The sequence below is a fragment of the Bemisia tabaci genome, chromosome 8, assembly GCF_918797505.1.
Source record: "Bemisia tabaci chromosome 8, PGI_BMITA_v3".
Taxonomy (NCBI): domain Eukaryota; kingdom Metazoa; phylum Arthropoda; class Insecta; order Hemiptera; family Aleyrodidae; genus Bemisia; species Bemisia tabaci.
The window spans coordinates 15,690,164-15,704,596 of record NC_092800.1 but is presented as its reverse complement, the minus strand read 5'-3'; the positions used below and the strand labels follow the sequence as shown (position 1 = coordinate 15,704,596).

At 35.8% G+C, this 14,433-nt stretch overlaps 3 protein-coding genes across 6 annotated transcripts in view; 2 read left to right on the top strand and 1 right to left on the bottom strand.

The window, feature by feature from the left end:
• Nucleotides 1-2,814, top strand: part of LOC109044525 (stathmin-2) — a 46,053-nt gene extending 43,239 nt beyond the window's left edge. For all 3 annotated transcript variants that reach the window (XM_019062300.2, XM_019062299.2, XM_019062298.2), the window contains 2 exons: nt 327-464; nt 1,839-2,814. In XM_019062300.2, coding sequence (XP_018917845.1) covers nt 327-464; nt 1,839-1,925 — 225 coding nt within the window. In that variant the 3' untranslated portion in view covers nt 1,926-2,814. The remainder of the gene's footprint in view (nt 1-326; nt 465-1,838) is intronic.
• Nucleotides 2,815-3,357: 543 nt separating this feature from the next.
• Nucleotides 3,358-14,433, bottom strand: part of ninaC (STKc_myosinIII_N_like and MYSc_Myo21 domain-containing protein ninaC) — a 66,536-nt gene continuing 55,460 nt past the window's right edge. For both annotated transcript variants that reach the window (XM_072303722.1, XM_019062295.2), the window contains 7 exons: nt 9,630-9,763; nt 6,985-7,187; nt 6,531-6,616; nt 6,087-6,226; nt 5,131-5,309; nt 4,480-4,609; nt 3,358-3,665 (listed from right to left, as the gene is read on the bottom strand). In XM_072303722.1, the coding sequence (XP_072159823.1) occupies nt 3,408-3,665; nt 4,480-4,609; nt 5,131-5,309; nt 6,087-6,226; nt 6,531-6,616; nt 6,985-7,187; nt 9,630-9,763 (1,130 nt within the window). In that variant the 3' untranslated portion in view covers nt 3,358-3,407. The remainder of the gene's footprint in view (nt 3,666-4,479; nt 4,610-5,130; nt 5,310-6,086; nt 6,227-6,530; nt 6,617-6,984; nt 7,188-9,629; nt 9,764-14,433) is intronic.
• LOC140225301 (uncharacterized) lies at nt 11,257-14,045 on the top strand. The gene is made up of 2 exons (XM_072303724.1): nt 11,257-12,379; nt 12,667-14,045. The coding sequence occupies exons 1-2, from the start codon at nt 11,901-11,903 to the stop codon at nt 13,379-13,381; spliced, it is 1,194 nt and encodes a 397-aa protein (XP_072159825.1). The 5' UTR covers nt 11,257-11,900; the 3' UTR covers nt 13,382-14,045.

Sequence of the window (14,433 nt, the reverse complement as noted above, 5' to 3'; positions counted from 1 at the left end):
CTTTGAACACAAGAAATATGTATCAGAATGCTGAAATTCGCACCTTGTATAAAGATCCATTTAGATGTGTTCTGTTCGTTGCATTATTCCGGCTCCTAACGTATATATTCTTCCCCTCAGTAAATTCATTGAAATGGAGCAATGCATTTCCAACTTGAAACCCTGTATTATATAATAGCTGACAAACTTCCATCTCCCTTTTGTTGATAATTTTTGACATGTTTTCAATTTTTTAGCCTTTTTAAATTTTAATTTGCTAAATTCACTTGCTTACACGCACAGCTTTTATCTTGCTTTCTGCACGTTGTTTTCTTTCAATTACCTAGGACGAGCATGCCAAAAGTGTATATAATGCCTTAAAAGAGAAACAAGAGGAACTGAAACAGCGAATCCTAACGAAAGAAGAAGAGGCTGCTTTACGCAAAGAACAGAAGATCAAAGAAAAGCTTGAAAAACTGAAGGAGGTAAACAAGATTTCCCTTAATTTTCTTCCAGTTTTTTTTTAAATCATGAACCTCGAGGGTGAGATAAAACTAATTCTCCTCAAGAATCTTGAAAAATCGGGCCTTGAATGACAATGACCGTGAAAAATAGAATGACATCATATTCGATGTCTTGACCTAACAGCTTATCTGGTATGGTCATGTGAACAGGATGACGAAATAAGGGCTGCCATGGATTATGCTTGATTGGGTTCCTCCTGGGAAGAGACCAAGAGACGCCCAGTGAAAGGGTGATCATGGAGATTTTAAATGAAGTAAGCGAGTGGCAACTCCCTGAAGGGCTGCGCGGATAGAGAATTGTGGTAGTTAGGTGTCACAAAGCACTGGATAAGTGGCCTCTATGTATACGTATGTTTTTGTTTTGTCTCTCTCTTGATTGGTAGGTAGCTAAAGATCTGATGTTTTGAAATTAATTGTTGGCTTGGGAAATAGTCCAATCTAGTCTCCATGTTCTTCTAAATTTAATTTCAACCCCGTTTCAGGATCATTGATCTACAACAGATTCTTGTTTTAGTGGCGCCTGTTTTGGTAGCTCTAACGCGTTTGTTTATGAAAAAGATGCCTCAGTTTTCTGAATAGCTTCAATGTCTTGTGTGCACCTAAGCATTAGAACTAACTCAGAAGCATTTTTATAACCGTCCTCAAGCCTGGTTGATTTTGTGCTGTACAATTACTGCTTCAATACGCTACTAAACATCTCGTTCTTCTTTGTTTGTTGAATGTATTACTGCTCAGTTCAAATTTTTTATTTAATATTTTTTACTGTTTAGTTTAGTAGTGTTTCCAATAGACTGAAAGTGTTTCTGTTGTTCTTAGACCTTTGAAGTTTGTTAAAAATGGAACTCTTGATGGGGTAAGAGTTCAAGCTGATTTAACCGCAAGATGTGGTGCTCTACGAAAAGTAGAATACTATTTATTTTTGAAGTTTTTCATCACTTGGCAGCAAGAGATTATGATCCGATAATTCAAACTTCCCTGCACAACAAAACCAAAGTCACTGTACGCCTATTTGTCTATCGAAAAGAAACTAGTTTGTCTAATAAGAATGAAAAGTTTTGTTTTGCTAGAATCCATTGCAGTATTTGAAACTCAGTCTGTCTTAAATCGTCAGAAAAATTCAGCACAGTGCTAAAAACATTTGGTATTAAAGTACACTGAAATTAAGTTTGCAATGGCTACAACCTTAGTAGACTTTTGATATTTTGTTCGCAAGAAGTTTGAAGTGACCAGCACAGAAAACCTACATTTTTCTCTTGCGAGTCAAACGACTTTGATGTGTCTGTCAAGTGTGTATTAATTTTTTTTAACGTAACTTATTTTTATTTTTAATTTCAGAAAGACAATCGTTCAGAGAAAGTGCGCCAAAACAAGACCTCTGAATCATGCACAGAAAACGGAACGGAATCTCCAGCCTCTGGTTGACTTATCACCTCTCTTGCTTCGCTCAGGTCAGCCTGACCTGCTCAGGTAGCTTCTAACCCAGCAAAATGTTTTCCTATTTTTATTTTTGTTTAATGGTTTAATAACTTTTATTCAATGGTTCCTTAGCCTTAATACTCAGCCTTAATACTCTTCATTCAAATTTTCATATGGCTAGTTTTTCATTTTTCAAAATTTTTCAACCCATGACCTTTCAAAACTCCTCAAATGGTGTTGTGTTTTTTATAATATTTTTCATTTTTTCCAAACGGCTAGTTTTTCATTTTTCAAAATTTTTCAACTAATGACTTTTCAAAACTCCTCGCATGGTGTTTTGCTTTTTAATGATTGTCGTTTTGAACTCAGTGTTTATTTTTCTTCTCCAGCTCGAACTGTAATTCAATTGTAACTCACATTGTATTTGCAACTCCAATTGTAATTTTTAATACTCTTAATTTAAATCTTTAAATGATCATTTCTTAATTTTTCAAAATTTTTGAACCATCGAATCCTTTTTAACCTCTTGAAGTTCCTCTCATGGTCTTATGCTTTTTAATGATCGTCGTCCTAAACTTGGCGTTTTTATTTTCTTCAGCTCAAACATTAATTGTAAATTTGTTGCCTTCATATTGCCTAGTGTTTTAGCTTTTGTACAAGCCGAAATTATGTGACTGGCTTATTTTTTTATTTTTGTACTTTCCATAAAATCAAATCATTTCTCTTAAGCATACATTTTTTTACATTCCTTGCGTTTTCTTCTAAAATTCAGTTTTTGAACATAATCAATTAGTTTTAATGTTGATGGCAAAACGCTTAATAACTCACTTTTTTATCTGTAAACGTACTTATCACTGTTCAGCATTTTTAGTAATAAATTTATTGTAAAAAGTGATTTTTGTTCTCTGAATTCATCATTCAAAAACCCAAAATAAAATTGAGTCCAAGGAATCGTAATCCAATTATTCTATAATATTAACAACTTAAAAAAGTTACTCCTTTTTTGCCAATTGGGAGTTTTCTTCAATGAAGTGAGTCATGTGCCTCTCAATATTAAGTCTGCAAATATTAAGATGAACCTTGGAAAACTAACTTTTTTCATTTGACTGAAGTAAACTAATATATTTTGCTTTTACTTCCATCTTAAAAGACTGTGCATTGCAAAGCACATTCTCAAGGAGCATTTTCAAGCCTGGATCTCTTCTTAAGTGAAAGAATGTCAGAAAATTTTTGGTATGAAACATGTAAAGTAATGAAATTCTAAAATTCCAATATTTTGTCACCTTTTTTTGTCTTATTGCCAAAGCATGAAATTTTGGATTGATGGTCCAAGACTCAATGTGAAATCTGGTATCATGTCAGAGAATTGTAAAAACCATGTACGTAATGATTCAATACAGTTCTGATTCAGGGGTTGGTGAAAGAGTAGAGCTCAAAGTTCAAAAAATACTCGGCAAAGTTTATTTTTACAAGTGCGATTGCAGAGAATTACAGATCAGCAGAATCGCCCTCGAGAATGATTCCAGGCGCCAGCTCGACTCTATCACGGCGCGAAGAGCTGTTGTTGTAATGACGTATGGAAGAGCGCTTCCTCGGAACCGGTTTGTAGCCGGCCGGCTCGTAGCCCCGTTGATTCGAGTTGAAGTTACTGTTCGCACCTGTATTGGAGTAGTTATAAGTTGTTGACTCGTTGTTGTAGTTTCGTCGGAGAGAAGCGCGATTGTGATTTGTTTTCCTCAGCATCGCCTGGCACAAAAAATTATTTCATAGGTTGGATTTTTTCTTACTTGGAAGGAAAACTCAGATGTTCTCTTAAGAAAATTAGCAATTCCTTAGCTGTCCTGAATTTTTATCAGAAAGTTTCTGAGCTTGTGATGTTTTAATTTTCAATCACTTCAAATCATGGTATTGTTTCTCTGATGAAACCATTTAACAGTTTAAAATCCACATAAAATAAATAACAGGAGCTCAGAAGGTTCAAAGTTTCTCCCTCGATCAAAAATTGAAAATTGAGGTTACTTCCTCCCCTTCTCACTATAAGGATATACAAAGAAGAGAGAAAAGGCAGGCAAGAATCTGGAATTTTTCGCCCCATAAACAGTAATTGACATTGTAACAATTATGTTGAAAAATCTGACATCTTTCACCCATTGTTCCCGGGATGTTGGCCGGATGAAGAACAGTGTTCTGCATGCCCCGAAAAATTAAGGTGTCAGTTAGGCCGAATAACCCCATTTTTAGAAGCCAAATTAAGTTTTTGCGTTTGCATCACAAGCTACTGCTGTTTTGCGATTGCATGTTTGAAAAAATCGGCAGGTTGCTTCAGCTTTTTAGGTGTATCAATGGCTGCCCCCCCCCCCCCCCCCCCATTTTTAGTCGCCAAAGCCCAATTTTCAGGTGTACGTTGCCCGAGGAAGGCAGAATACTGATGAAGTTTCCATATCCATGAGATAATTTAGGTTGAGGTTGAGCGAAGGACTTATCTATTTCCTCTCCTGCAGAAAAAGTATTAGTCAAACCGGATGGCTAATTGTTTGTCACAGTCGATTGTCAAATTTACCTGAAAGTTGAAAGGCGGGTCATCTGCTTCATCATCTGCATTGTTGTTGGATTGCACCTGGCCTCTTGTTTTCATCTCAAGGATGTGGTCGTAATCTTTTTTCATCCCGTTTGTCTTGTATTTGTCTCCCCTGAAATATCAGACAAATTGGAGATAAGTGAAATAGGTCTCATACGAGTCAATTTATCTTAAGCAAGCTAACATGTTTCAAGATCTGGCTGCTATCTTCTTTAGTAAAAATACATATGATGTGACAAATATTTACAAAGATAACAAAATCTTTAATACGTCAATGGTTAAAGTTGGGATTGTGTATCTCAGATTGCAACATTGTGAGTCTCCCCAAATACTTCATCTTTTAATCAATAAATAATCAATCGTCTCTATTGAAACAATTAATTGATGAACTATTGAAATTCTCTGTGAAATTTCTTCACGTGTTCTGAAAAAATCACAACAAATTGCACGAGAACATTTGATTTGTTTCCCCTAAATATCATGAAACATGATGGGAGTCTCAAACGTCACAATGGAGTTATGCATTTGTAGCCATCGACATAACTTAAATAAGAGTTTTTTAGCATTTAAACTTCTACCACATCATCAGGTTTCTCTGTGTATTTACCTGCAGTCAGTTTTTATTTCACTAACCTGTAATCATCGTTGGCTCTATTGTGATAATTATGATGTGACTCGCTTTCACCCGAGTTCTGACGGTAATCATTGGATGTGTAATTGTTCCGTTGGTAGTTAGGAGGGGCTGGTGCACGACGTTTGGTACTTGTTCGACTGGAGGGTCGTTCTCTGGTCCTTGGCGGTGGGGCAGATTCCTGTCCACAAATTGAATTAATTTCATGGCCATGACTAAATTTTTCGACTGTTAATATCTTAAAAAAGCACATCGAAATTGGTATTTTCAAAATAATAGGTATCGTCGATGAGCTTGGAAAATGATGGAAGGTTTGCCAGAGGTTGTGACTCTTCGAAAACTCCTCAAGTATCATTAAACTGTAGGAAATAGTTCAAATATTCCCAAAAGTTCCTCATTTTGCCAAATTTCTCACAGTCATTTCATCCAGAAACAGTAGGATGAGCCCTCCTTTTGTTGCTGTGGGGAGTCTCCAAATGTTGAAAAGCAATTGATTGCAGAGAATGAAAATACCGGAGGAATATGTTTCAACTTTTAAGATATTCTCAAAAGTGTTTAAGTTCTATTCGAATCGACGTATGCGAAAACGTCCGATGTCCAAGACAGTGTTTCAGAATTTGAGTTGGACAATTTCGTTGTAACTTAACGACACAAGATGGTTTAAGACGGTAGGAATGTAGAACAGTTTTATAAATAATCCCCTAAGTGTAATTAAACGTTTACGAAAGAGATCGATCCTATCCATCAGTTTCGTGGGACAAAAGAAACCCACCGCAATTATGAAACCCTGTATTGGACAACGGACGTTTTCACATACGTTGATTCATTTGTTCTTGCAAGTCCTGAACATTTTTTTCGGAAATCCTTGAAAGATCCACGAGAGTCCATTATTTTTGCTGATTAGAACTCCTGAGCAATCCCTCCCTTGAGATCTATCTACTTTCTCGGATGTACAAACCTGTCTGTAGATCTGATCAGCGTAGACACTTCGAACTTTCCATGGGTCGCGGCAGTATGGAGTTTCAATAAAGTTCACCTCCTCAGGTGTAACTTCTCTTTCGTTCTTCCACTCGCTCAAACCAGTCTGAACTTCCTGATCTGAAATCAGTGAGACTGAATTGATAAGAGGGTTTGAATGTTCCCTGTTTAAGGGAAGTGTTAGTTACCTATTTAAAAAAGAGTAGCGACAGGTCTGTGGGAAATTTAAAAAGAGAGCTCAAAAGAAATCAATCGAAGGCATTCTAGTCTCCAATTAGATTCTTCTCTTTGAAATGCAAATATTTCAGTTCAATAGGCTATAACCCATCTTAAATAGAATAAAATGTCTTTTTTTATGGACAGTCAGATTTATTTTAGATGTTAGTTAAGGAATAGGACATGGAAAAAGAACTAAAAAGTTTACCTTTGTAAAGATATCCTGACATACTCTCAAAACCATGACCTCTGCGCAGAGGGATATCCCAGGATTCATCATCTCCAAATTGTGACCTACGAATAAAATAATATTTTATCAAAATTTACTAGCATTCATTGGTTTCCAAAGGGATACAAGGGTTTTTTACAGTGTCCTAATTTCATCAGACATCATTCTCCCAGTGCGCTGTAGCACAAGGCTAAAGTTGGCACCAAAAAACTTTTGTAGCTCTGATTTTTCGTACATCTCTACTCCTCGAAAAATTTTCATTTTTATAGTAAAAGAAGCTGTGACGCCCAATACCCAGGCCTCCAAGCCAAATCTCTCCATTTATTTGGGGTGAAATTAGACTACTTCTGGTCTGGAGAATTTATTTTACAAATTTGTAAAACTTTCTTTGCGGAGGCATAGTTGTAAGTGTAAAAACCAAAGGATTCCTTACCCTTTGGGTGCAAGAGGATCACTCATGGCATAGTTGTCGAGGAATGGAAGGTCTCTCAATCGGAATGGCAGTTTTAAAACGGCAGGTTTATGAGGACCAAGCATCTTGACTGGATTTACACCTTCCTTAATATGATCCAGCTTGACAACTTCTTTCATATCAATTAACAGAGTCCCCACTGTGTTATTGTTGTATAAATGTACCTATTAGAAAGCAACAAAGACATGTGAGTGGTTTAAATTATCTCACATTGCAGTAATTTTGACTGCATAGAAAATCATTCCATGGTTTCAACCACCATGAAGGTGTTCCAGAAATACAAAACTCTTAACAAAGCCAAAAAGAAGAATAAAAGTAAGTCTTGACAGATAAACTTCTGATGGACAGAAAACAGAGTATCGAGCTTGATCCAATCGATTCAGTGGAAGAAGTCAGACCATGCTTGACCATAAAACGAGCGCAAGAGAATTACATGTTTATTTAAAAATTAAATGTAGAGGTAATTTCAAAATGAAGTGTATTTAAAAGGTATTTAAAAGTACATACAAATTTTAAGGTATTTAAAATTTAAATGCAAAGGTAATTTTTAAATAAACATGTGATTCTCTTGCACAAGCTTTTATTGTCAAGCATGGCCTGAATTTATATATGTAATTTCGCTTTCACTGAATCATCCAAAAGCTCACTATCTCGTTTTCCTTCAATTATGAGTAGTAGCCGTAGCCGGTAACCTATTAATTATCCTCTAATGGGCTGTATCTGAAGAGTGCCTTCCTTTCGATTTTAGTAACATGAATGTCTAGAAATGCAGGATAGGTGGTGTTTGTTGAAATTCCCTTTTTTTCAATCACCTATAATTATTTTTGTCACGATACTTGATTCGCAAGTGTTCTGAGCTTGAAGTAAAATGCTTGAAAGAACTTAAATTTTTCCACTTATATATCCTTCCTTTTCCAATTATTAGTTTTTTGAAATGCAGACTTGCAATTTTATTCTGAAATTTTCCTTCCCCGGTAAAAATTGGCGATAAGAACTGCGTTTCAAAATACCATAGTAATTCTAATAGCCGGCTAAAGAAAGCCACAGAAAATCATATAGCTGGCTGTAGAATGCGGAGAAAATCATACGGCCGGGCTATACGAAGCAATAAAAAATTATGCAGCCGGGATAAAGTTCCTATCGCCGGGCTTTACATTTTATCGCCTGGCTGTTGCTTTTTCGCCATCGATTATAAGGCTACAAGAAATTGTGTAGAAATTCGTGTGCTTTGGAAATCATTAAGTTTGATACGGAGTCACCTTAATATTGACAAAACACACATTAGGTATATTCTCCTTTAATACATATTTTTTTCATCAATTAAAATGAGAATAATCCATACAGGATGTGCAAACATTTCAAAATTATGAGTTGAATAACGCTGACACCGCCAGATTAAATATTAGAGCCCAACACAAAGCGGAGCGGCGACGCACTGGCTCCTACAAACCTAACAGGGATACTTCACGCAGTGCACAACGCGTGAAGTATCCCAGTTAGGTTTGTAGGCGCCAACGCGCGTTCCGCGCTGGCTGCCCGCCTGCCGCACCGCAGCGTGCCACGGCGCTTGAAGCAACTATTTCACACTAGAGGTATTGCATAGTATCATACGAAATTGAAGGCGCTCTAATATATTAGGAATGGTAGGCATCTCCATCAAAAGTACGGAGCTTTCCTCGCAAAATAAATCAAGATACTACGGCCCAAAAAGAGAGCGGTAGTCCAAAAACTCACTAAGTCCTAGCATCCGTAATTAGTAACGTTTAGCATACCTACACTTTATCGCCTAGCTGTTGCTTAATCGCCATCGACTATAAAAGGCTATAAGAAATTGTGTAGCCGGCTATTGAAGCTATTGGAAATCTTACTGCCGGCTGCAGGTCTATGGTATTTTGGAACACAGATTCTACTGCCAATTTTTACCAGGGTTTTTAAATGAACATTGGCTCAACGATTTGATCGCATTCAGCAAAAAGGAACCAGCGTGATCTCAGTGGTTTAAAAATGTTGCTTCTTCATAATTATCTAAAAAAATCTCCCAAAATAGCAAGTAGTTTTTTCTTCCCACGAAAAAATGTTAATTCTAAAAAAACATAATCGTGTAAATTTGAATACCGTACATATCCCTGTATTAAGTGTTTCTAAAAGAAAAGAAGAAGTTGCACGATTTTGAAAACACTGTAATTGCGCTGGTTCCTTTTTGCTAAATGCGATCCAATTCTTTTAAAGCGTTTTTGAAAGAAGGGATGGTATTTCTACTCATGCCCCTTTTTGTAATCATTTCTCGGGAAACGATCTGGCCCCGGTAGAAAATCTTCATTGTTAGTAATATTTTCACTTATTGTAACATTTCCAAGCATTGAACAAGCAATTCATTTAAAAGACCCTCTTTTTACGTGACTTCAAAATGGTTTTTAGAATGAAGTTAGACAACAAAATTTTTCCACTTATCAGCTCTCATCCATAGCAAATTTTCTTTGTTCACGCTGTCTTTGAGGGTCTCTAAATCTTAGTGACCTAGAGCTTGATATAAGTATCGGGATGTCTTTTCTCCTTTATAATGAGGTGCAATCGTGTCGTTCACAGTAAAAAGCTGCATTGCTAACCTGCTGGCCGAAGTAGATAAGGTCTTGGTGCTTGGCAGCTCTGTAAAGGAGGAGAACCTGGAACATTGTCTTGGCCTTCCATTTGTAGTAGTAGTGGCGAATGAATTGTATTGTCTCAGCCTCCATTTTATCTCCTGAAAGGTTTAGAAAAAAAATTCTCTTTCCTATCGTGTTCACTGATAGTAGGTATATTCTATCAGGTAAGTCAGGCAGTTGTTACTCACTCTTATTCAATCAGAGAATTTCTTCAGGTCATGAACAGGGTCAATCAAAATGCGATATTTTTTAAACTGACAATGAGGGCATGAAATGTGTCCCGCGAGAGCGAAGTGGCGAGTGCTCGGTCAGTCAAAACGCCTTCATATCGGTGTGTATGCAACACAGACATTCGCGGGGGTCGAAGAGTTGCATCTGGTCGTCATAATGAAATTCGTTCAGTGTTCGTCGCTTGCGATACTATTGACCTCGATGAACGGTCAATTCGACTAACTAATACCAATAAGCGATAACCAATAACCAATTTCGATGAAAATATACCATTTGATGACTGTTGGTCTCCATGCAAAATTATTCTTTGATCAAAATTGAGTACCACCCTTTGTCATTTCCTGCCTCACAGAGCATTTGTGTCAAGTTTTCTTTTGAAAATAATGCAAAGTCTAAAAATGACGAGTAGGCTATTCAGAATTCGCCAACTCACATGAGTATAGAACTTCATACTTATATGAGTAGAAATCTTACGCATATGAGAGGGAATTCTACTCATATCAGTAGAATATTCTACTCATAAAAGTAGAAAAGTTCAACTCATGAATTCAATTTTTTTAATTTTTCAGAAATGATGTTTCTGACCGACAACTCATGTAAAGGGTATCCCGGGATAAGCATGTCAAAATGCCCTTGTGAATGGATTTTTATCTTAACCATTTTAAGTCATCAAGGGGGTCCTAAAACTTAGGTTTTGGGGGGTTTTAGCCCCCCAACCCCCTCCGCCCCCCCTCAGACCCCCAAAAACCCGCTTTTTTGGGCTATTTTTGACTATGCTAATGTCATTTCCCTCATAACTTTCGTAATTTTCGATAGAATTGAACCAAAATTTGTCAGAGTCTACATCAATTAGCTTAGTTTGTGTAGAAAAAAATTCATTATCATCGGATAATATTTTAGTCCCTAAAAAAGGGACTAACATATTATCCGATGATAATGAATTTTTTTCTACACAAACTAAGCTAATTGATGTAGACTCTGACAAATTTTGGTTCAATTCTATCGAAAATTACGAAAGTTATGAGGAAATGACATTAGCATAGTCAAAAATAGCCCAAAAAAGCGGTTTTTGGGGGTCTGAGGGGGGGCGGAGGGGGTTGGGGGGCTAAAACCCCCCAAAACCTAAGTTTTAGGACCCCCTTGATGACTTAAAATGGTTAAGATAAAAATCCATTCACAAGGGCATTTTGACATGCTTATCCCGGGATACCCTTTGAAAAATAAAAACATTTCGTTCTTATGATTTTTTCGATGTGGCGACTAGTTTCTGAGATATCGGACACGGTAGATTCAACGCTGAACTCATGTGAGGTGAAATCTCTAGTATATGAGCTGGCGAAAACTGAATAGAGAAATTCTGCCCATCTTAATATCTAATTTGAAAAATAGAATGAAATTGTGAATCAACCACTGTACTAATTGCGAGGGGCGTTGGTTCATTTGAAAGGTGTTGTTCTCAATGCTTCGGGAAAACTATAAATTATTTTCTGGGGTTCGTCCCCGATTTTTAAATCCCTAAAAACTCATAAATTGGATGAGGGGAAGTGGGGGTTTTTTGTTTTTTGTTTTTCGGAAAAGTTTTGTTGCTACGCATCTTACTTTACTGTTTGCTGTCTTTTTATCAGCTGTTTTCATTCAACAATCATCATTAAGTGAGGTTACTTCCAACACTCAACTGCCATCAACTTACATTTTTCTTTTCCCGCGTTTTTTTTTTTTTTTTTTTACGGTTTTTCATGATTGGTTCCATCTTTTTCCTATTGCCAATTTTTCCTCATTAAGTCAATTCAATAACCTCCAAGTTTTTTTTCTCATTTCCGATCAGAACTTTTCACGCTGTTTCTTTTCAATGTGTATAAATATGTTTATTATTAATTTCCATTTTCATTTCATCCTTTTTCTTCTGATTTATTTTTTTTAATTTAAAAATTGAACTTTTCAGTTATGATTTTGTTAAAATAATAATAATTTTTACTAATTTTAATTTTAAATTTAACAGTTGTTATGAGTGAAATTTTCAATGACCGAGGCGGTCGTCCTCCAAAACGTGGTCGCGTTTTCCAGAATTCTTCGCATGTTCGTTTAGTGAAGCAAGAACTTAACTCTGTTATTAGTATAGAAAATCAAAGTTTCATTTCTTCATTTCGGAAGTATAAAATTGATGATCAGAACTTTGATGAAAATTTTGTTACCAAATTTTCAGTCGGTTCAATGAATATAATTTGTCATCATTGTGATGCTCGCCATTTTCAGGGTGAAATGTCCAATGGTCATTTTAATAACTGCTGCCAAAATGGCTTAATTTCTTTACCGAGTATTCGGACAAATACCGATTTGAAATCATTATTTTTATATTCTCCAAATTTCATAAAGCATATCAGAAATTATAATAGTGCTGTTGCTTTTGCCTCTTTCTCTGCAAATCGAATTGATATTCCGGGTGATGGACCTTATTGCTTTAAAGTTCAAGGATCCATATATAGGTAAGTTTATTTAATATTTACCGTTACGTAACGTACTTTTTTCAGTTTCTCAGTCCGTCCCTCCCTCCTTCCCACCCCTTAACGCATCCGGAATGCAGCTGCATTCCGGATACTGCATTTAAATCTTTCCTCCTCTGTTAGTTACTATTTGGACTTTGTCTATTCCGTTTTGTTTTTAAACATTTTAAAAATAAACAGTTCAGAGAAAATAATAAGACTTAAAATTCTGTTTAATAGTGTTGTTATTATTTTATTACTCATCTCTAAATTTTATTTTTTAATTTTAGATACATTTCTGACCTTTTGCCCCCCAATGAAGAATCTCCAGTTTACGGACAGCTGTATATAGTTGACACGTCTACATCTTTGAATGTTCGTACTGCACGCGACGAAAATAATGAATTAAAAGAAGAAATTCTTCTTTCGTTGGGTAATATTCTGTCTCATAATCCTTATTCAAACGTTTACAAAAAAGCATCGACAATGATCGACAATACTCAAAGTTGTCAAGATTTTAGCATACGATTCATTGATAACATTGCCATGGATAAAAGAACATCAAGTACTCCTTCTGCGGACGAAATTGCCGGTATTTTTGATTCATCCGAAGGAGAGCCTCCAGGGTACCGTCACGTAGTGGTCAACTTCAAGCACGGTGGTCCTAAACTTTTATCAGTCCTCAGTCCACACTGTGATCCGATGATATATCCCCTTCTATTTCCGTATGGAGAATCGGGATGGGATCCATCTTTGATTCATAATGGTCCTCGGAAGCAAAAGGAACGCAATAAACTTACAATGCGTCAATTTGCCTGTCATAGGCTTGCTTTCAGAGAAGATTTTTCTCATGTACACCAAGCAAAGAAACTCTTTCAGCAATATTTAGTTGACACTTATGTTAGAATTGAAAGTGACCGCCTGGACTACGTCCGTCAAAGTCAATCAAAATTGCGTGTAGAACACTATAAAGGTTATATTTTAACATTTTCCAGATTGACATAATCCTGTGGAACGAAACTACCAATGAAATTGAACACGAAGACTTGGGAAAAACCATTTTTATCAAACAAGTTAAGTTAGGAACATACATGGGTAATAAACAACTGACTTATATGTGGAATAGTGAGAAAACGAAAAAAGAAAAAGATAACATACCAGCAAATATGGAAACCAGAAAGCAGACTGAACATGGAAAAAACGAAGAAGAAAAAGCGGAAAAATTAGATGAAGTTAAAACAGGAGCAGAAAAAGAAGAAGAACCAGAAGGAACAGCTACTGAAGAAGAAAAAGAAGAAGCAAAAAAAGAAAAGACAAAAGGAGGAAAGAAGAAGAGCAAAGTTGTAGGAAATATAGGAAGAAAAGCAGGACAAAAATGGCAAAAGAAGAATCAACAATTTAATCGAAAAAAAAAGCAAAGTATTTAAAAAATAAAAAAAAGATCTTCTTTAAAATTAGTTTGAAAACAAATGTAAAACCTAAAAAATAATTTTGTATGAAGATTAAAACAAAATTTTAGTTTAAAGTTTACTAAATAAAATTACAATTTTTGAAAACATTTGTTATATTTATTCTCTCAAAAAAATAATTAGACCCGATTCAAAGACAAAACAGAAAATTAAATGAAAATAAATAAAAAAAAAAAAAAAAAAAAACATGTGAAAGCGAAAAGTGTACAGGAAAAATAAGGGGCTGCGAAGCAGCCCCATAAGCCCCTAGTATGAGTTAAATTTTATTCATAAAAGTTGAAATTTTATTCATATGAGTTGAAATTCTATTCATATGACTTAGATTTTCTACTCATTTGTACTCACCATTTTCAGCAGGGTAACGATTCTAGGACTCTCCATACTTGGATGGCAACAAATTCAGGAATTTGATGGTTTATCGAGGTCCTAACTGCGTCTCTTTTCTTGTTTTTCTTTCTTCTTAAATTAATTTTTATCCCGACCATGATACGTCAATTTTTCGAATACCTAATGCTTAGTTTTCCTAATCAATCAGTACGGAGTACTGAATCAGTAATCCTTTGGAGTCCGTTTATAAAATACGACGCT